We start from the raw sequence: 21,417 nt of genomic DNA on the forward strand, positions 1-21,417 counted from the left end.
ATTTGAATAAAATTCCACTTTTTAGGTAGGTCAGTTTTCTGTTAAAATCTGTGTATTGTGGGGGGTATTTGATTAAGAATCAAGTTTTCCACTAAAATTAAAAAATACATCTCTGACAAAAATGAATTTTGGGAACAGATTAATATAAGGAAACAGGACTCTTGGATCCTGTGGCTTCATTTATAAATAGGAAAATATCTCTTACATTCCTTCTAGTATAAGGTGCATGGGATGAGGAGTGGATTTTTATATCTAGAATACCTTTTAATGGGCAGACTTCTAGAAATTAAAATAATCAGAAACTGAAATAACTTAAAGATTTTGGATAGTTGGGATAATCCCACGTTTCCCAGTTTATATATCTTGATTTTAGGATAAAGATGTCAGTGTTTAGTGCTATGTACAGGAGATCTGAGAAGTTGCTAGCCAAATGATTGAAGTGCAGAGAAAGGACTGTTTCCGAGGTTATCATGCTAGATGAATGGAAGTGCTCCGTTGAGATTTGGAATATGGAAATGGCATGCTTAATGCCCATTGGTTCTCTGCCCAGTCAAATTTACTTATCACTTGCTGAAGCATCTCTTTTTATTCATTTGTTGCCTTAGGAGTTCTTGGAGATTGGTTTCTCTAAAAGGTCAGTGGCTATACTACAAAGCAGTATTTTCATTCTGTGAAAGGAAGGCTCCCTTGTAGCTCCTCGTGTGGTTCCTTGTGGAAGTAAAGGTGTCACCCTTCTGCATTATATGGCTGAGGTGATAACTTTTCCCAGCTCCCTGTGGCATGGTGGACTGGGGCAATAGGGTACTTGCTGTTCTTACAAGCCCTTAATGAACAGCAAGTCGGAAATTTGGGTTCCTGTGCACGATGTTTGGAACGTTGTAATAGTTAAGATTCACGTAGCATAAAAACAAGCCATGGGGAAGATGAGGACAGTTGGAGAGTAGAGCCTTTAGGTCACGCTGTCTTTGTAGGTTTCAAAGGTTCAGAATTAGAAGGGAGTGGTATAAACAAGTGTGTATTGGAGACAGGGCAGTTGTACTCTGCCATTGCAGTTTTCCGTCAGACTGGCTAAGCTTTTTAAAGTACACCCAGATGTGACCAGCCATGCCAGCAGAAGGAGTTAGGCACAGGTACTGTGAGCCTGTGCCCTCTTCTCACTGCTAGTTCCAGGGAGCTTTTTATTCCCTCTCCCAGTAACCTAGCTGTGGCTTTTCATGGTTTTTCACCATGCACACATTCAAAGCACCCTCTCTCATGATGTGGGAAGCTGATGTGGTTAGATCCTGGCTCATGCTGTTTGAGGTGATCAGGGGCCAGTTGTTTAGAATAGCCTTTCTGTGAAATAATTAAGTGCTATTCAGATACTTTGACTATTTTCTCCATTCTTTAAGAATGGTACACAGCTAATGCCACTCTAGATCATAAAGAAGTTAATTTGTTTACACACATAAACGGATGCATTGGCCATTAGGGTATAATTCTTTCCTAAAGCACCCAGTTGAGAAGGGCCTTACCCTGCTCAGGCCACCTGATGCTAGCACAGCAATTCACTGTGGCCAAACTAAAGTAATTTGCGGCAGTTAGGTGGATGGATTCTCATTGGTGATCATGAAATGCCCAAGGCAAGAATCCTCTTCTTCATTTTTATAGGCTGGAGAACATTTTTGCATCAGGATTAGGGGCTTTAAATCAGAGAAAAGAGGGAGAGTATCGCCCCAGCTGGGATGATACTTGCTCTTGAATGTGTGAAGTGCATGGATTACTATATAATAATATTGTGATTGCTATACTTAGCATATGTTATGTTGAAAATTTTGTGCTAACTTGCTGTACTAATGTTAATGCTCTCTACCATTTCTAAGTGTTTTTCTCTACTCACAACTCTCTTGACTTCCATTAACCTCTTAGCCAGAGTGGAAGGAGATGCTTTGATATTTAACCAAATGGAAGGAGCTTTTGTGGTTAGACTTTTACATTTATTCTTTCCTTTTTGAGAAAGTAGTGTCTTCTTTATTTTTGCCTAGGTTCAAATGAGTTTGAACACAGGAAAAGGAATTAGCTTTCAGGTATGTTAGGGACCAGAGCTAATATTTCCAACAGAGGAAAAGTTGGTTCTTAAGAGTCAGAAAATGAGTACCCTCACATTTAGAGGACTGCTGAAAATTCTCATTTCTCAGTGTCTGAAAGGGGACTCTCTGAGGTAGGTAGTAATAAGAAGACAGAGCTCTTTAAGGGAAAACCTGTCTTTTTTGATACCTCTCTCATGAGAATTGAGCCTCCTGGGGCTACCTTAACCTGAGTCTTTTGTGTTAGCCTGGCAAAAAATATTTGTATGGAAGGGGATATGTATTTACAACCTAGATATAGAAGATAGGTTGCTTTTTCATCTTGAGTTTCCAAGTAAACTGACAGTTAAATTATCTTAATGTGCTCACACCTTTGCATGTGAAGCCCATGTAATTCAGGCTTAATCTTTGAAATGAGTGCTAAAACAGTATTAATGTGCTGCCAAATCCTGTCCTCATCCCTCTCTTTTCACCACCTCTCCTGGTCCCCATTGGGAGGCGTGCGTCAAACTGGTCCATTCTGAGTGTCTGTCCTCCCTCTGGATTTGAGTAGCTGCTGTAGAAATTTTCCATCTGTCGTTCAGTCCTAGTGAGTGGCTCTTCAAAGGCTCAAATATTTCTTCTCTAAGTATCTTTTTACTGCCTGTCTCTATTCATCTGTCTGGTTTTGCCCTTCCTTTTCCTGGACCATTACAAGCAAGTGCAACAAAGGCTTCCATTCTGTCATACAGCTTTCCTTTTAATGTGTTTGCTGAAGCTTACTGGAGGTGAAGTTCCTCACAGCTGTCTGTCTTTATATTTTCCTTTGATTCCATTTCATAAACCAGATTCATTAGAAAAAGTTGACAGAGCCCATTAAAGGGATGAGTGAAATAAGTGTAAGGAGGCATCCCTGTGATAACATTATTTATGAAGCCCTGGGAGACTGCATTTTTTTTAAAAACATTGGCTTTTTTTCCCCTCTACCTATTGACTAAATGCTCATCTTGCACAGGAGACCAGATAAGTAAAACTGTTGTGTCCTTTTAAGTGCTTGCCTCTCCCATACCGATGTTTATGTGCCCCTGTAGTAGAAGAGATATATTATAATGTGGAAGCAGTGAAGATAACATAATCGTTAAATGTTTGTGTTTTCCTGCAGATGCCAAAATTTAGGCTTAGGTTTTATTTTCAACGATAGCTTTTATTCCCCACCCCACATAATTAATAGATACTTCTTTTTTATTTGACAGATGCTAGTAGTTCCATTTTCCTCTTTCCCTACTAAAATACTTAAACAAGATAGGATTTTAGTCCCAATTCCATTTTTTCATCTATAAACTGGTATAATTATACCTGTTCGCCTGTCTCAAAGAGTTGTTAACAGGATCGAATCACGTAACATATGGTAGGGTACTTTGAAAACCACAAAGATGAAAGGCAGTAGTATTGTTATCATAGTTTTGGTTCTGATTATTGCACAAATAGCTTTTAAAGATAGGTGTAGTGGAGCCATAAATTGGGTCCTATACAATTAATATTCTTCTTAGCTTGGTGTCTTTTCTATTGTTTTCAGATTATGGACTAATTCCTCCCAATGAAACCAGCCTCTAAAAGTTTAATGGCAAAATGCATGTATCCAAATCTATAACCAGCCTTTCAAGCAAGAGCTTAAAAGGACGTGACAGTTTTAATTATTTTGTCCCTGTCCAAGAGACAAGTAAAAGATACGAATACATTCTTTGTGTAGTTTCGTAGTTTTACAGTATCTTCCCCCAAATAGCTATTTTATATTTAATAGATTTAGTTTCCTTATCTCCTTTAAAATGTCCCCATGAGTTGCCTAAAAGCTTCCAGCTTGAGAAACACTGAGCTGTGACCTCCCCAAATGGCATTTCTTCTAAATTTTTTTGAGATGATGTAAGAAAAGTTGCTGCCAATTTCATAAAATTGAAAGTAGAAATTGAATGTTGACCATTTGAGGAACATTAAAGAATGAAAATAAGGCATCACCTCAAGTAGACAGCTCCTAAGGGGAGGTTCGTTGCAGGCAGCTGGGTCAGAAGTTTGGATTTTCCCCAGGGAAGAAATCCCAGTGGTGGGTCTAAATTTTAAGGGAGCAAAAGAGAAGATAGTGAATGAGCTTCTGTCTGGTTTTTCCCTTTTGAAAATTTTTAGAAGGAAATAGATGGGAGCTCCTCAGTATCTCTTTTCTTCAATCATTCTGAATTTCTTTTTCCCCTCTTTTTCTTTAAGGTCTTTCTATCACTATACCTTTCTGTGCTTCAGTTTCTGTGATCTTTTTGGTAACATTATTTTCATCTTTCATCCCACTCTTACCATTTTAAAGGTCTAAGGAAAAAAAACTTGTCCCCCGGTGCAGTGGAGTCGGACGTGAGAGGAATAACTGGGGTTGATCTGTTTGGAACTACGGATGCGGTGGTGAAGCATGTACTGGAGGTACCTGTTCTCCACAACCTGTGGCTGGATATGGGCTCTTCCCCAGGGAAACAGTGACAATATGCCATACATTTATTGACTCTTTCAGCAAAGATTTGTGCACTGCTTATTCAGTGCCAGGCACTGTTTTGAGGCACTGGAAATAGAAAAGTGGGTGAACCAACAAAAATGAAGCTTCTGTGCCACCTAAGGGAGGGTCATGTTCCCTTACATAAACCTACTGGGTAGAGAGGCAGACAGCTGGCATAGGCTCTGTCATCCTCCCTCAGCAGCGCCCATTCTCAAGCCTCTCGTAAGGGTTGGATTGAACCAAGGTCACTGAGAACCAACCATGTGTATGCAGCTTGTGTGCGTGGTGGGAAAATAGAAAAGCATAAGAGAAAAACACCATCATTTAAAAAAATACCTAATCCTCATAGCTATCCACTGAAGTAGATGTTATTAACCTCACTTTACAAATGGAAAAATGAGATTTATAGAAATTAAGAGGTTTAGCAAAATACGTGTATATCTAAGAGATGGAAAACTAGGATTTGAACTCAGATCTGACCCCAAAACCCAGGTGCTTTTCATCACAGCATATCTCTCAAAAATACTACTAATTCAAAACTACCTCATCTCTAGTTCTGTCTTAGTACAGAGTACAACTGTAAGTAGGATATAAGGTATCTTAAAAAGAGCAGTTCTTAAACTTTTTGGTCTGAGGACCACTTTTTACTCTTAAAACTTATTGAGAACCCCAAAGAATTTTCGCTTATTTGGGTTCTGTCAGTTTTTACCATATATGAAATTGAAATGAAGAACATTTTAAAATATGAAACATAGAAGCACACATTCCGTTAGGCGTCAAAGCAATGACTGTAGCTTTTCACGTGTCTTGTAGCCTCTGGAAAACTACACTCATGAGAGAATAAGAGTGAAAAGGGCAAATAATATCTTAATATGAAAATAGTTTTGATCATGCAGATTTCCTAAGAATATGCTGGGGCTCCTTCAGGAGTTTACTGACCACACTTTGAGAATTTCTTCATTAAGTTATAAAATTGCTCTTTATTCTTGAGATGTTAGTAAATTAGAGAAATAAGATCTAGGTAGACAAGTAAAAGAACAAGGCAGTATATCCCAAATGCAAATAAAGCTGAATTTGGGAATTCCCATGAGAATTTGAGTAATATTGGATAGATTGACATGTAACTCTCATATTCAAATCTTAGAGCAGCATAGTCCCTTGAGTCTTTTCACAGGAGGAGTAAAAGTCAGAAATGTCTTTTATGATTACCAGCATGGTCTATTGATTTGCTCTGAGTAATAATTATAAAGCAGTTTTCAAAGACCACGTCTTTTTCCCACAGGGTCATGATCGTGGAGTAAACTGGGCTGCCTTCCATCCCACTATGCCCCTTATTGTGTCTGGGGCAGATGACCGTCAAGTGAAGATCTGGCGCATGAATGGTGAGTGAACCAGTGACGGTATCATCACATCTAAGATGTTGACTCTGGCCAGCAAGGTCTTCTGGACCTTGTGACCCATTTTCCTATCTTTGGTAGTTATGCCAATCCTTGGAGCTTAAAAATTGCCCCATTCTTTTTTGGGTGTCCTGATTTTGAGGGGTATGAATACAATTAAAACTAAGCATTCATTCAATAAATATCTATTGAGTATCTACTTTGTACTACCCATTGTTCAACATCTGGAGATCCAGTGGTGACTAAAACCTGCCATATGGAGTTTTACATTTATTATATAATGACAGCTAATAACAATACAGGGTACGGAGATAAAGGATGATGGAGAAGAGGTACTGTCATTGAGAGGAAGTTGTGAAGCCCTAATTCTTTTTTCCCTTCAGAATCAAAGGCATGGGAGGTTGATACCTGCCGGGGCCATTATAACAATGTGTCTTGTGCTGTCTTCCACCCTCGCCAAGAGCTGATCCTCAGCAATTCCGAGGACAAGAGTATCCGAGTCTGGGATATGTCTAAGCGGTAAGGGGGTTAGGATATAGTATAACCTAACCCGAAGGAAAGCCCCTCTCTCTCTCTGGCTCTCTCTTTTTTTTAAAGTTAGAACACTTCTGTTTGTTTTCTTATTATCTGCAGTATGTAACAAGTCACATCACATACACAGTCGTCATCCTTGTGTATCATCTATTTCCAGTTTTCTTTCTTGCCTACAGCTAATTCTTTTCTCTTTTCTGCATCTGCTCCAAGCTAGAACACTTCAGGGAACCTAGTTATCAACCAGCATGTAGAAATTTTCCATCAAATAGAAATCTCCATGTATATTATTTTTCTTCTCTAAATTTAAGCATGTTCTTCTGTAGCTAGAGAAATAAGAAATATGAAATGAAAGTAGTATAGTAGGAAATTATGACAGAGAAGGAAACGAAATATCAAAATAATAGGGTCAGTTTGACGTTTCCTTTTTCTGTTTCTTGATAGAATTGATCATGACTAACTTTACTTAGAATGGGCAGTTTACTGTCCCTGATTTAACATTTTTATCAGTGTGCTGGCTTACCGCTCAGTACTCTTGCATGTAATGGGCTGAAGAGTCCTCAGACATTAGTAAGTGTGTATGCCTTTTGCTTCCCTAGGACTGGGGTTCAGACCTTCCGCAGGGACCATGATCGTTTCTGGGTCCTTGCTGCTCACCCCAACCTTAACCTCTTTGCAGCAGGTAAGGGCCATTTCTTCTCCTTGTTCCTTGGTTTAGTTCAAAATTTGTAAGACTTAAGAGTGACTCTCCATTAGCCTTGTCTCCAGTAAACGCATGTAGAGTGAAAAGGAGAGAGAGAGTCCTTCGAGCCACCTAATTGAAGCTTTTCTCGGCTTTCCCCTTACCCTCTTGCAATAGTATTCTTTCAATGTTCTTTCTCCACCAAGATCCGTTTAACAATAAAGCCCATTCTCTGTGACTAGTTCCTAGGAGACTTAGGAAGCTGATTCTGGGCGTGATGTTCTCAGGCTGAGGAGCTAGAAGCTGAGTTTTATTCATTCATTTAGCAAAGACTGAGTGTCAGGCCCTAATCTGGTTGCTGGTATAACTTTACATAAAACAATATCTCTGACTTTATGGAACTTTCATTTGTAGTAAAGGGAGATAGGGCATAAAAACAATAAGCATATAAAACAACATATGGTGAAATGCTTTAAAGAGAAGTTAAGCAAAAGTAGAGATAGGAACGAGTGTGGGGACTGCCACTTTACGTCGGGGGCTCAGGAAAGTGAAGGGAGACGACAAATGCAGGCTGTGATGTGAGAGATGCGCAGCTTCTTTGAGGAGCAGCAGAGAAGCTAGTAGGAGCTCAGCGAGTAAGGGGCCAAGTAATAGGCGGTAAGACCCAGCCAGATAATACATTGCCTGGTAGGCCATGGTTAGAAGTTGTGTTTATTCTGAACCGACGGAAAACCATTGAAAGGTATGCGGGGAGGGAAGTGACATGGTCTGGTTTTATCTGTGGAGAGCAGGCTAGGAGGACAAAGTGGAAGGTTTCTGTAAGTGGTGGATAGTGCTATTGGGAAAAGGCAAAACATGTTTTAAAAACAGAACCAGAGAGCCTTTTTTAACTAGCATCCATTTGTTCAACAAATATTTTTATATTCTTGTATGTTAGGGACTGGGGAAGGATGGGTAATTACTGCAATTTGTGGCTTCAGGGAGCTCATCATGTAGTGGAGGTGATAGACCTGAACTGTTATGGTGCAGGGTGGTAAGTGCCATAGAGGTTTGTGGGGAGTGTGAGAACACAGAGGAGGGCATGTCTGAAAGTGGCAGTGTGACAGTGTGAGGAAAGGATTCACAGAAATGTGTTGAATGAAGGTCCCAAGAATCATGAGAATTTAGGCAAAAAAAGGATGCATTTAGCTATGTTAACTTTAACTTTGTGGTTAGCACACATACACAATCTTTGTCCTTGTGTATCTCCTGTTTCCAGTTCGCTTTCTTGCCTACAGCTAATTCTTCCCTCTCTTCTCTCCCTGCCCAGGCCATGATGGTGGCATGATTGTATTTAAACTGGAACGGGAACGGCCAGCCTATGCTGTTCATGGCAATGTGCTGCATTATGTCAAGGACCGATTTTTACGTCAGTTGGATTTCAACAGCTCCAAAGATGTAGCTGTGATGCAGTTGCGGAGGTAAATCTGGCTTGCGTCTTCCCTCCAAACCTTGTCATTTGTCACCATGATACAATACCCACAAACCGGACTCTGTTCCTATAACATTTTGGTGGGCTCATCTCCTGTCACAGATCAAATCCCCATTGGCTGAAGCTGCTCAGCTTAGACCCCGGGAGCCTGGTGGGCAAGGAAGTGGCCGCAAGGACAATGGGGGGTTGCCCTGCTGAGAATGCCAGTGACCCCATGGAGAGGAAGTCAGACTCCTACAGTTTGCCAGGTCTTTTGCAAACCAGAGAGTTTCCTGGTAGAGAGTAGCCGAACTTGATGGCAGGCCTTTTTGCCTTTATTTGGCATTTCTGTAACTGTGCTTTCCAGCAAAATGCACGCAACTCTAAACCAGAATATATGTCTCTGGAAACTCTTAACTCTGAAGATATGATAACCTCTGGGTTGCCTGGCAGAAGGAACTGTCCCCTTGGAAAGCCAGCTGCATCAGCATGCTGAAACATTCATGGTGGCAAACTTTGGCATGAGGTTTTGATAACCACCCTCCAGCATCACCACAATAAAAAGACGGGTTTATGTGATCACTCCACGGGACAGGAGGAGTTGGCCAGAGACAAGTCACATCCCGTTCTCTGTGGGTCCACTGCTGTGTGCAGGAATTTGCACCTAAGTAAGAACCAATCCTTCTCACTACAGTGAACGCTAAGCCTACCTTTTGTTGAATAATTTGACTTAATTAAAATGAGGGTTTGCTTTTTTTAAACAGCTGGAAACTAAGGTAGGGAAGTCCCCAAGCCTTAAGGGAAGGACGAGAGTATCTATTCACTTTTATTCCTGATTACAAGAGTGAGGAATATGTGTAAAGACTGGATAAGTAGGAGGTTAGGAGTAATTCCTTTCTTCCTTATATCCTTATCCTCCTTCCCTATTTTCTCTTTTTTTTCTGTATATATCTCTAGTGGTTCCAAGTTTCCAGTGTTCAATATGTCATACAATCCAGCAGAAAATGCAGTCCTACTGTGTACGGTAAGTAACCCATGGAGTCCTCCCAGGACCTCTCCATATCCCATAGGTCTCCTTCTCATGCCCTTAGGAAATCTTTAAAGGTTTCTTAGAAGCCATTTAGTGGTTATTCTGAGAGAGCTAACAAGGTGAACAGAGGCTCACACCAGGCTTCAGTTGTTGTAACCATGTTAACTTACATCTTTCATAAGGCTAACAACTTCTAGACTTCATGGAGCATTACAGGGAATGATCACTAAAAGTAATTTGAGAGAAGGTATAGGACTAGATCTGTGCAAAGGAGAGGCTTATCTTGAGCCCTCCATTTGGGTGAAAAAATAGAGCTGATTCTGCGAGGGGTTCCTCTCTGGAGTTGCCTTCAGGATCATCAACTTCTTGCCACACAATTTGGAAAAAAAGGAAAAAAGCCATTCTAATTTTACTGTCCTGTTTGCCAGGTTAAAAAGAATGAAAGCCTGTCTTTCTCCAAGTGACTTTTAGTGTCTAATAGCCCTATAATTTTCCTCCTGGCAATTTTCACTAATATGTTTTTTTCCCTTCAAGTAGACTGTAAGTTGATAAGAATACCCAGGTGGAGCACCAAGGGTTGTAGTCTGTTAATTTGTGGAATGGAGGGCAATCCTTGCATTTCGTTCAGATAATATCTGCGTCTTTGGTGGAATCAAAAAATAAAGTGACATGAATGCTGAGTTCTTTGGCAGCGAGCCCTATAATTTTTAGCTGTAGAAACATTCAAATGCCCTCTGGGTGAAGAGTGAGAAAAGTATGCTTTCATACTGTTGTCTGTATAATGGTACTGTTTTCTCTGTCATAATAAACTGTTGTCTTGGGTTCCTTTAACAGCAATTCAATTTCTCCCTTTCCTCCACAGAGAGCCAGCAACTTAGAGAATAGTACCTATGACCTGTACTCCATCCCCAAGGATGCCGACTCCCAGAATCCTGATGGTACCCATTCTCAGTGTCTGCCCAACTGTGCTTCCAGCTCTCCTCACATCATCACTCCTCTTTAAGGTTTTCACATTCCATCCCCAGGCCATGGCCACATCACTCATGTCTGTTGGCAGGTGCTGCTGACAGTTGCATCAGAGGCGACCATGGTGTGAAATATTCATGTTGCTCCTCCATTTTATTACTCCAGCTAGATATATATATTTTATAATTTGGTTATTAGAAACTCTCCATTTTCTCTTTCAGCACAGCATGTTATCCTAGTTTATTGTCAGCTGATATGACTTTCACCCTGGTAGTTTCATTTATTTAAAAATGTGGTTCCAATCTTGCAGTGTCTCATCCTGGGACTAGGGATTTATGCTCTCCCGTCCACATGCAGATCCGATTGGCTTCCCTTTGCACGTCAAAAAGATGAGGCTGCTAACAACCCACACTCCACCAGGGACCCTGGGATCCAGCTGAGACCCTTGCCTACCCTTCCACCACCCTCATCCCTTGTTGCTGTCCTTACTGTTAGAATTTGCTGATGGAACATTCTCAGAATAGATGTCAGTCTAGCTTACGCTCCTTTCATCTCACCTCCATCACTGTTTTATAGGTCAGAGGCTTAGGACCCTGCTCTTTCTAATGTACTTTCACAACAGCATAAATCCCATCAACAGCTTCTGTAAATATTTTGCCAGCTCTCTCCCTGTTGTGGGTGCTACCATGTCATTATTGCAGCTAATAGGATTCATTCTCTTCTAAGTGTGGTCATGGCAGGAAGAGAGGAAACCTAGATGTCTTTGGTATCGATACATCAAAGTTTCTCCTAAAAATTAATTGGTTAAGCAACTTCTGACCAAATTTTGTGATTTGGTCCCTCTCTACCCACCCCCCTGCTTTTTCTCTCCTGTTTACAATTAATAGAGTTTACAGTATCTTAGTTTTGTCTTATTACCAGTTTTATTTTCTCTTCTCCATCTTTTGAGGGAGAGACTTAGTAAAGGAGTAAAGATACAGCCCAGTGAGAGGCAGCAGCAGAAGAAAAAGAGCAAAAGCTTAATGTGGTTCCCCAGCCTCTGGAAAATGGGTGTATTGGTTGTGATAAGAATTAGTTTTGTAAGTTGCCTGGCACCCCCAGGTACCAGAGAAGTACAAAACGAGGCTGGCCAGCCATTCTGTCCAGTTTTCTGCTGATACTGATGATAAGAGTGTTTCAGTGCGGCCTTCTGTGTGTCCCCCTGGAAGCCTCCCAGCGTGGAGGGCCCATTCAGAATTGTAATCAGCCGGTGAAATGTTTGGGAACTGAGAAACATTTTTTAACTTTCTTCAGGGTAATCAGAATGATTGATATTTATAGAGCAATACTTGGTGCTAAATACTGCCCTGTGTAGAGCTTGCCTGTCCAGGTTTAGCTGGGAATGCTCGGCCTCGCCCTGCTCTACTAGGAGGCCTGCATTTGCATGTTAAAAGCCGCCGAGCAGCTGCGACCTGGGCAGGGGGCTCTGTCTCTACCCAGCTTGTTGAGATAGCAGGTTCTGTGACACTGACAGGCTGCTTGCAGTGTGCCACAGCTTGGCCAGTGAGGCCTTGCTCGTTAGCTCGATGGAGTGTGCTGTCTCCCAAGATGGGCGGTCCTCCTGCCAGTACATGGTGTTGGCTGAAATGCCACTTGGCCTAGAGAAAAGAGTCTTGGCAGGGGTGGAGGCTGTAGTGTGGAGGGGACTAGTGGGGAAAAGTCACTGACAATAGCCTCAGGTTATGGCTGAATTAGTTAGGAAGCAGCTGAACTGGCAGAGCCAACATGGCAGCCAGCAAGATTGGCAGTTCCATGGCACCTGACTCTGTCACCTGCCAGTGGCTCACCACATGCTCCTGCCCTTCGGATTTGTTGTTCTCAGCTCCTGAAGGAAAACGATCCTCAGGCCTGACAGCTGTTTGGGTTGCTCGAAATCGGTTTGCTGTCCTAGATCGGATGCATTCGGTGAGTTAAGACTAAATGGGGAAAGTAATTTGGGGAGTGTGGTGGCAGTGGCCTGTGCATTGCAGGTTAAAGAGCATTTTTTCCTTACTTTCCCCTGGGAAGCTGTGATCTTTCTGTATCGGCTCTACCTCCATCCTTAGTTCTGTCCCAATCCTGTTGGGGAAAAAAGCCTTAAAATCGATTTGACTGGGTCACTGATCATTGTAGGTGGGCTCAAAAACCAAGTGAAGGTTGCTGTTGACAACATAGGTGCCAAAAATATCAGATTTGAAATAGGTGGTCTAGCTGAGTAGGTCCTCTTCTTTATCTACTCCCATTGATACTTAAAATGTAGTTGGCTCTACACAAGATAAGCAAAGCTCTTTCAAGAAAAGAGTTCACAAAAATGTAAGCCCAGAAGTACAGTTCTGTCTCTCTGGTGGTTGAGGAATTCAGACTTCGGTTGGGCTTCTCATGATATTCCAACTGAAAAAAAAGTACCAAGGGCCTTGGAGAGGTTCTTGATTGGAGTGGCCTGCCTGGAGTGGCGTTTGACCTGGAGAGAGCGGGAAAAACCCAACTTTGTTTATTGAAATTAAGGAACAATTGCTGAGAGGCATTATCAACTGTCATCATCTTACGTACATGCACTTCTCCTAGCCTTTCATTACTCGTTTCAGCTTCTGATCAAGAATCTGAAGAATGAGATCACCAAAAAGGTACAGGTGCCCAACTGTGATGAGATCTTTTACGCTGGCACAGGCAACCTCCTGCTTCGAGATGCAGAATCCATCACACTCTTTGACGTACAGCAGAAACGGTAACATGTCAGGTGCCCCTAAGCAGTCAGGCGTATAGTGGGGGACAGTGGATGTCATTAGTGGGAGCTTTCTCCCCCAAGTGAATTTGTCTTGTGGCTTGGCCACTTCTTGTGGTAAAACCCCAAGACTCTTTCTGACCACTTCTTTGCCCACTCTCCATCCTGTACAGACACACTAGCATTATAGTGAGGGGCTTAGTGATTTTCCTGTTTTTAGAACTCTTGGGTCTTAGAATGATAGGGTCACAGAAATGAATAACACATTTCCTCTACTTAAGGGAGCCTACAGTACAGGAGTGAGAACAGATATACACAAATCCCTAATAATACATGACAATGAAAGACGGAAAGTTGAGGAAGGGGGTATGTGTACAGTGTGAGCCAGAAATATTTAAGTCATGGAGCTACAAATGTTATTTTAAGAAATTGGTGTTTACATTAATTTGGAGATGAAAGGAGGTAGGTTATACCCTGGGACAAGGGAACCATGTTTGCCTTTCTCTCTCTCCCAGGACTCTGGCGTCTGTGAAGATTTCCAAGGTGAAATATGTTATCTGGTCAGCAGACATGTCTCATGTAGCACTACTGGCCAAACATGGTAAGCCTTCGATCCATCCACCCTGACTTAGTCCCTGCCCCCCAGCCCCGCCATCTGCCTCACTCGCCCTGTCCAGCAGAGTACTCATGCCCTTCGCCTCTTACAGCCATTGTGATCTGTAACCGCCAACTGGAGGCTCTGTGTAACATTCATGAGAACATTCGCGTCAAGAGTGGGGCCTGGGATGAGAGTGGGGTATTTATCTATACCACAAGCAACCACATCAAATATGCCGTGACCACTGGGTAAGTTAATTAGCTGATATACAGAGTGGGAGAAAGTGTCTTCTTGAAATCACTGTCCTGTCTCGAGATGGAACTGAAGTCCTCCTTGAACCTTCTTCGTGGAAACGCCCTGTCTGGCATGTATGTGCTAGGGGCATCAGAACATTCTTTTTCAACTCTTTTAAAATTATGAAATAGAACACAAATACAGAGAATTACATAGATGACATGTATATAGAATAGCAAATAATTATATAGTGGACATCTGTGTAACTGCTACCTGAGGCAAGAAATAGTTCTGACACCGCAGAAGCCATTTGCCACATGGACCTTATTGATCACAACACCCTGCATTCCCTGTCCAAAGATAACATTATTCTCACTTTTATGATAATTCCTTCTTTGCTTTTCTTTATGATTTTACATCCAGTGTGTGTCTTAAAATAATGTGATTTAAATTTGCCTGGTTTTGACCTTCATATTAATGAAGTCATACTAAATATATCATTTTGTACTTTGCTTATTTTGCTCAATATTTTGTAAGAATCATCCATGTAGTTCTAATTTTGTTATTTTCATTGTAAAATATTCTATTATGCTCTTTTAAACATTCTGTTACATGTGTTTTGATGCATATGCACATACATTTCTCCAGGGCATCTACCCAGAGCAGAATTGCTGGGCTGCGGAGTATGCAGATCTTCACATTTACTAGATAATGTGACACTGCTTTCCAGGGTGTCATGTCAGTTTGCACACCCACCAGCATTGTATACGGTTTCCTTGCTTGTCCTCCTGGCAACAACTTGCCTTTAGTCAGACTTTGTCTCTGGTAGACGTCTAATGATGTCTCACTGTAATTTTGCTTTGCTATTTGCTTATTCCTAATGAGATTGGACAGCTTCCATTTGGCCATCCATCTGGATTTCCTCTTCTGTGGATTCTATTCAAGTCTTTTGTCCATCTTTTTAAATGAATAAATTTTGTTAGTTTTAGGAGTTCTTTATGTATATGAACATCAATCCTTTGTCAGATCTGTGTGCTGCAAATACTAACATCCCCCATTCTTTAGCATGTCTTTTGACTCTCTTTATGATACCCTTTAATGAACAAAAGTTCTTAATTTTAATGAAATTGCATTTATGAATCATCTTATGGGTATTGGGTTTCGTGTCCTATTTAAGAAGTCTTTATTGACTCCAAGATAATAAAGACATTCTTTTATATTCTCTTGTAGAAACTTTATAGTTCTGCTTTTCCTATCTAAATGTATACAGCTGAGGTAGATTTTTGTGTATGGTGTGAGGTGTAGCACACTCAGTTTCACATTTTTCCAAAGGACACTCAGCTGTCCCAGAACCATGTATTGAGCATGGGGAATATAGTACTGCAGTGCCATCTTGTTTATGAAAATACAAGGATCTGTTTTCTGTTGTCCATCTCTGATCTAACTACACTATTATAGCTTTACAAGTCTTCACATCTGATAAAGCAGATCCTCAAATTTCCCACTTTTTTTAAATGTTATTAGCTATTTTCAATTACTTTTGCCTTAAAAAGGCAAATTTTCAAATTTTTACCTTGAAAAACAAAAATTTTGGAGTCAGCTTGTGGAATTCCATGCAAAATAAAATGAAGAAAAAACCCTACTGTGATTTCAGTTAGGATTGAACTGAATCTGTGTGTCATTTTGAGCACAATTCTCGTCTTTCCAGTATTGAATTTCCTGATCTGTGAACATGGTATACAGTATCTCTTCATTTATTTAGGCCTACTAAAACATCTTTCAAGAAAATTTCATGATTTTTCCATAGAGGTCTTTCATTTCTTTGGTTAAATTTTTTCTTAGGCACTTGATAGTTTTTAATGCTGTTTGTAAATGGAAAGCATCCATTTAAATTTTTAATTTTCTCTTTTTTTTATTGTTATTTAGAAATATAAGTAAGTTTTTACATTGATTTTATTTCAGAGATCTTGCTAAACTCTTACTAACTCTAGTAATTTATTTGTGTTTTCTTTTGGATTTTCCTTACAAATAATCATAGCATCTGTGGATAATGACAGTTTTGTTTCTTTTCCAGTATTTATACTTTCATAAAATTTTTCTTGTCTTACTGCACTGACCAGGATCTCTAGCACAATGTTTAACAGACATGCTGTAGCAAACATTCTTGTCCTGTTCCCAATCTTAGGGGCAGACTTTCAGTGTATTGGCATTATGTAAGCTTGCTGTGGATGTTTTATATAGTCTTCACTTGGTTTAACTTCTAAAAGAACAATAAAATTCTTGAAACAGGTATAGTAATTTTTAGTCTTTATCTTAATAAATGCATTTAGAGCTCATTAGTGTTCAATATTTCTCCTAATACAGTATTATGCACTTAACACTATAAATGATCCATCAAGTACTGTGTTAGCTGTACCCATAAGTTTTGCAAACTTTTTATTTTCATTCAGTTTAAAATATTTTTTGCTTTTTATCATTTCTTTGCATGTTAGAACAGTTCACATCTGCCTCTCTTCTACTTTCATTTATAACTTAGAAGGGAGGAGTTAACTGTCTTCATTGGCCTAGTAATTATATATCAGAACTTAAAATTTAACTTTTACATCTGATTCCTATACCCATGTCTGTTAACTCCCAGAGCAAGAGCTTATGAAGAAGGATCATACTATCTGCCCCATCTTTTCCTATTTCATACAAAAGAATAGAATAAGTAAATATGGATTGAGTTCTCACTTTTAATCACTTCCCATCTATATCATTGTCCACATGGCACTTGATCAAAGGGCACTGAGAAGATAAAGGTCTGTGTCCTAGGCTTGCTCCATTTCTTTACAGGCTGGATATTCCCCCTCACTTGCTGAAAGTTGTGTCTCCTATTCCAGGGACTATGGGATCATCCGAACTCTGGATTTACCCATCTATGTCACACGGGTGAAGGGCAACAATGTATATTGCCTAGACAGGGAGTGTCGTCCTCGGGTGCTCACTATTGATCCCACTGAGTTCAAGTTCAAGCTGGCCCTGATAAACAGAAAATATGATGAGGTACGAAATGAGAAAGCGTTCTGGGACTACTGAGAGACATCGCACTCCTTTCCCTCCAAGTGACCTTTATTTCCTGCCTACCCCATCCTAAATATCTAGGTGCTGCACATGGTGAGGAATGCCAAACTAGTAGGCCAGTCGATCATTGCTTATCTCCAAAAGAAGGGCTACCCTGAAGTGGCACTGCATTTCGTCAAAGATGAGAAAACTCGCTTTAGTCTGGCACTGGAGTGTGGAAACATTGAGGTGAGTGAGTCTGAAGCCCCAGATCACTGTAAAGAGGGTGAGAGGGCTGGGCAGCACTGGGGAGACATTATTGGGCTTGCTTCTTTGGCCAGTGTAATGGAATCTGGGATTTTTTACTTGTTAGAGCCTTCTTTTTGTTGATGTTTGCCCGTCCCATTTTTTTCCTGTCTCTGTGCTGCTTCCGCAGCATTTCTACCATTGTTCTCATTCTTAGTTAATCTGCATTCATTAACACCCAGAACAGGGGCAAGATAACTGAATCTGGAAAATCTCATTATTTCCTTGACATCTCACTCACTGAGTGGCTGCTTAGACAGGAGTAGCACCTCTTTTCCCTCTTAACTCACGTCTATTTCCTGCCTTCCCCACCCTAAATATCTAGGTACTGCACATGGTGAGGAATGCCACAAACTAGCAGGCCAGTACTAGTACTAATAAGAGTAATTATTAAATGTTGAGACCTAAAGTCTAAAGGCATTATTTTTAGGTGGGGAGAGGACACAGGAAAATTGACTTTCCAGTTCTGAACTTCTGTTATTTCCTTTGTGTTTCCTCAAGCCCCTGTAGGTCTTCAGACCTGGCAAGTAGAAAATAAGGCAGCTAAGCAAGAATTGGCCCTGTGGGATCAGCAGCTGCTAGGAGACTGTTTTGTTGTAAAAGTATATTTCTGAGGAGGAGGATAATGTGATGTGATTCTTCTGTCCATGGATCCAAAGGGATCCTATTTGTTGATAGGATTTTCAATAGAATTAGACTGAAAGCTAGGGATGATTCACAGTGTAGAGGGTTCCTTGGGAGGTTTATTTAGAGGTGAACACTTTGACTGTAGTCCCTTGTTTTGAGTTATAAGTACCCTCCAACCTGATAACTCTGACTCTGGGGATTCTTTAGATTGCTTTGGAAGCAGCCAAAGCCCTGGATGACAAGAACTGTTGGGAAAAGCTGGGAGAAGTAGCCTTGCTACAGGGGAACCACCAGATTGTGGAAATGTGTTATCAGCGCACCAAAAACTTTGACAAACTTTCCTTCCTGTACCTTATCACTGGCAACCTAGAGAAACTTCGCAAGATGATGAAGATCGGTGAGGCCCCAGAAACTAAGGATGGGAAGAGGGTTCTTGGGGGAAGGCAAAAGGCAAGTAGAGGAGAGAGACAGCTTAAGAGAGGAGACCTAACTGGGCGTATCTTGTTGACTTGGTGCAGCTGAGATCCGAAAGGACATGAGTGGCCATTATCAGAATGCCCTGTACCTGGGTGACGTGTCTGAGCGGGTGCGGATCCTGAAGAACTGTGGGCAGAGTGAGTATCTATACAGGACCCATTGGCTTCCTTGGGGCCTCAGGTAGTGTTTTCTCTTCATGGTGAGTTATTTATGTACAGTAGTGAGGTATTTCCCTGCACTGTGCATTTCAGAAGCAGCAACATGCTCCTACCATGCCCAGAAGACATTCCTTAAAGCCAAAGGGAGGTACCGCCAGAATATTCAGTCTGGCTCAGCCCTCTTAGGAAAATGGTTAATAGTCATGGAGGAAATAGGAGCTTCCAGAAGATCCTGGGGCAGACACCCTAGTAAAGGCAGTTGGTTGGATGCTGTCTGAATTTTATTCTTTTACGTCAAGTCTGGAGGTTTCACATATTTATTTATTTGTCCTTATATTCAAAAGATATTTTTTGAGAATGCACTCTATACCAAGCATTATACCAGCATTTGAGATACATTAGGGAATAAGAAAGGTGAAAGATGTGGTTTGGAAAAAGGTGCTAGCAGTGAATGGGGAAGCAGTCGTCAGATTCATCATATATCTCAAAGGTGGAATCAACATGATTTACTGAAGGGCTGATATGGGGTGTGAAAAGAGTCAGAGATGATTCCAGGGTTTCTCATCAGCACTGATAGTAGATCTTAAGGATAAGCAACTATATTAGTTATCTATTGCTGTGTAACAAATCACCCCAAGGCTTAGTTCATTTGTTTTATTGAAGTATAGTTGATATACAGTATCATTTGGTTTCAGGTGTACAACGTAGTGATTTGACATTACATACCGAACAAAATCCCTACCATAGTAAGTGTAGCTGCCAGGTGTCGCTATACAAACATATTACAATATTATTGACTGTATTCCCTATATTGTAGCTTTTATCCCCATGATTTATTTATAAAACTTGATAGTTTAAAGTAGCAAACACTGATTACCTCAGTTTGTGGCATGGCTTCCCTGAGTGCCTTTGGCTCAGTGTCGCTCACGAGGCTGCAGTCAGGGTGCTGGGTGGTACTGCAGACGTCTCAGAGCTCAAGCTGGTGGGGTGCACTTTTGTCCTCACTGCTGCTGTGGGCAGTCACCAGGTCCTTGCTGACTTTTGGCTGGGAGATGGCAGTTTTCTGCCATGTAGGTTTCTCCATGGGGCAGTTCACAACACGACAGCTCGTTTTCCTCAGAACAGGTGAGGGCATCCAAGATGGAAGCCACAGACTTTGTGTCTCACCTCAGAAGTGACATCCCTTCACTTCTGCCTGTTCTCTTAATTAGAAGTGAGTCCAGCCCATACTTGAGGGGAGGGGACTGTGGAAAGACTTGAAGACCAGGAAGCAGGGTTCACTGGGAGGGGGGACATCTTAGAGGCTGCCTACCGCAGTGGTATTCACCTGGAAATGTATGTATACCACAAAGTCTATTTTCTTTACAGAGTCACTGGCCTATCTCACAGCTGCTACCCACGGCTTAGATGAAGAAGCTGAGAGCCTGAAGGAGACATTTGACCCAGAAAAGGAGACAGTGAGTCTTTACATGAGTGTCTCTGATTACAGCATTAATTCTGATATCTTTTTAATCCACCAGTGTCACTCAGTTTGCAAGACACACCGAGTTAGGTCTCCTCTCTTAAGTTGGACAATTTTAATTCACCAGTGTCACTCTCCCATCTGGTTACTGGGAGAGGCAGAAAAACAAGTGAGATAAAAGGAGGCTCCCTGACCTTCCCTACATGATTCGTGAGAGCTGTTTGCTTTTGACCCTCTCCCACCTCTCAGATCCCAGACATTGACCCTAATGCCAAGCTGCTCCAGCCGCCTGCACCTGTCATGCCTCTGGATACCAACTGGCCCTTACTGACTGTGTCCAAAGGGTTCTTTGAAGGCTCCATTGCCAGCAAGGGTAAGTTCTTCTTACGTAATCCCATAGCATTTTTGCTGGTTTGTGAAGACCTGTTCTGGAGAGTAACATCAGCTAGTCTGTCCTTTTCCTCTGTCCTTCTTTCTGTGTGAAGCCTTGTGGAACACTGAGATGCCAGTCAGAGTTATGGTACAGTCTTTTAAAACCTAAAGGCATTATGAAATCATTAAATTTGGAAAATAGGGGCTAAGAAAGAGAGCTCTTAGTGCATGCCTGTGAGAACCATTATTAACATTTAGGTGTATTTCTTTCAGTTTCACAAATGGTAGTCACTCTCCATTGAGTATCTGTCATTCATGGCATATAGTCTTAAGGTACAAATTCGCTGCCTCACTTTCTGTCACATGGGTACATGCAGACAAGGGTGTGCAGCCACCCTCTACCACTCTTACCCTTAAGCCTCCTCCTGTTTTCTTGCATATGTGTACTGGCTCATTTTTCCCAAAAGCCTCAAACACACCCTTGGGTATTTTGTGCCGAGCCCTGCTCTTTCCTCCGTCTCTGTCCGGGCCTATGTCCTCAAGCCCTGTCCACACTGGTGGTGGTAACTTAGCAAAGATCTCAGCAAGAAATTCTAAGAGTTGGTAGCCAAAGGTTGGTAAGTACAAAAGGTTTAAGAGGCAGTGTTTGGTAGCCAAAAGGCCAGTTGTTCCCATCTCTCTTCTATTCCCTTTCTCTGTGGAATGAAACCTTCTGTAAGTTAGCATAATAAATACCACAAAACAAAATAATAAACAAAACAGTAAGTGGA

The 21,417-nt window shown here is 41.3% G+C and overlaps 1 protein-coding gene across 2 annotated transcripts in view; it reads left to right on the forward strand.

Annotated features, from left to right (window-relative positions):
- The window catches only part of COPA (COPI coat complex subunit alpha), a 35,736-nt gene that overhangs the window by 9,560 nt on the left and 4,759 nt on the right, over window positions 1-21,417 (forward strand). The window contains exons 7-23 of one of the 2 annotated variants that reach the window (XM_017669826.3): window positions 4,396-4,505; window positions 5,858-5,957; window positions 6,356-6,491; window positions 7,103-7,185; window positions 8,495-8,645; window positions 9,593-9,659; window positions 10,528-10,603; window positions 12,493-12,575; window positions 13,235-13,374; window positions 13,887-13,972; window positions 14,052-14,217; window positions 17,086-17,248; window positions 17,348-17,494; window positions 18,386-18,575; window positions 18,697-18,792; window positions 20,182-20,270; window positions 20,525-20,648. In XM_017669826.3, coding sequence (XP_017525315.2) covers window positions 4,396-4,505; window positions 5,858-5,957; window positions 6,356-6,491; window positions 7,103-7,185; window positions 8,495-8,645; window positions 9,593-9,659; window positions 10,528-10,603; window positions 12,493-12,575; window positions 13,235-13,374; window positions 13,887-13,972; window positions 14,052-14,217; window positions 17,086-17,248; window positions 17,348-17,494; window positions 18,386-18,575; window positions 18,697-18,792; window positions 20,182-20,270; window positions 20,525-20,648 — 2,007 coding nt within the window. The remainder of the gene's footprint in view (window positions 1-4,395; window positions 4,506-5,857; window positions 5,958-6,355; window positions 6,492-7,102; window positions 7,186-8,494; window positions 8,646-9,592; window positions 9,660-10,527; window positions 10,604-12,492; window positions 12,576-13,234; window positions 13,375-13,886; window positions 13,973-14,051; window positions 14,218-17,085; window positions 17,249-17,347; window positions 17,495-18,385; window positions 18,576-18,696; window positions 18,793-20,181; window positions 20,271-20,524; window positions 20,649-21,417) is intronic. The other variant, XM_017669833.3, reaches the window with a different exon arrangement.

This window comes from Manis javanica, chromosome 14 (genome assembly GCF_040802235.1).
Source record: "Manis javanica isolate MJ-LG chromosome 14, MJ_LKY, whole genome shotgun sequence".
Classification (NCBI taxonomy): Eukaryota; Metazoa; Chordata; class Mammalia; order Pholidota; family Manidae; genus Manis; species Manis javanica.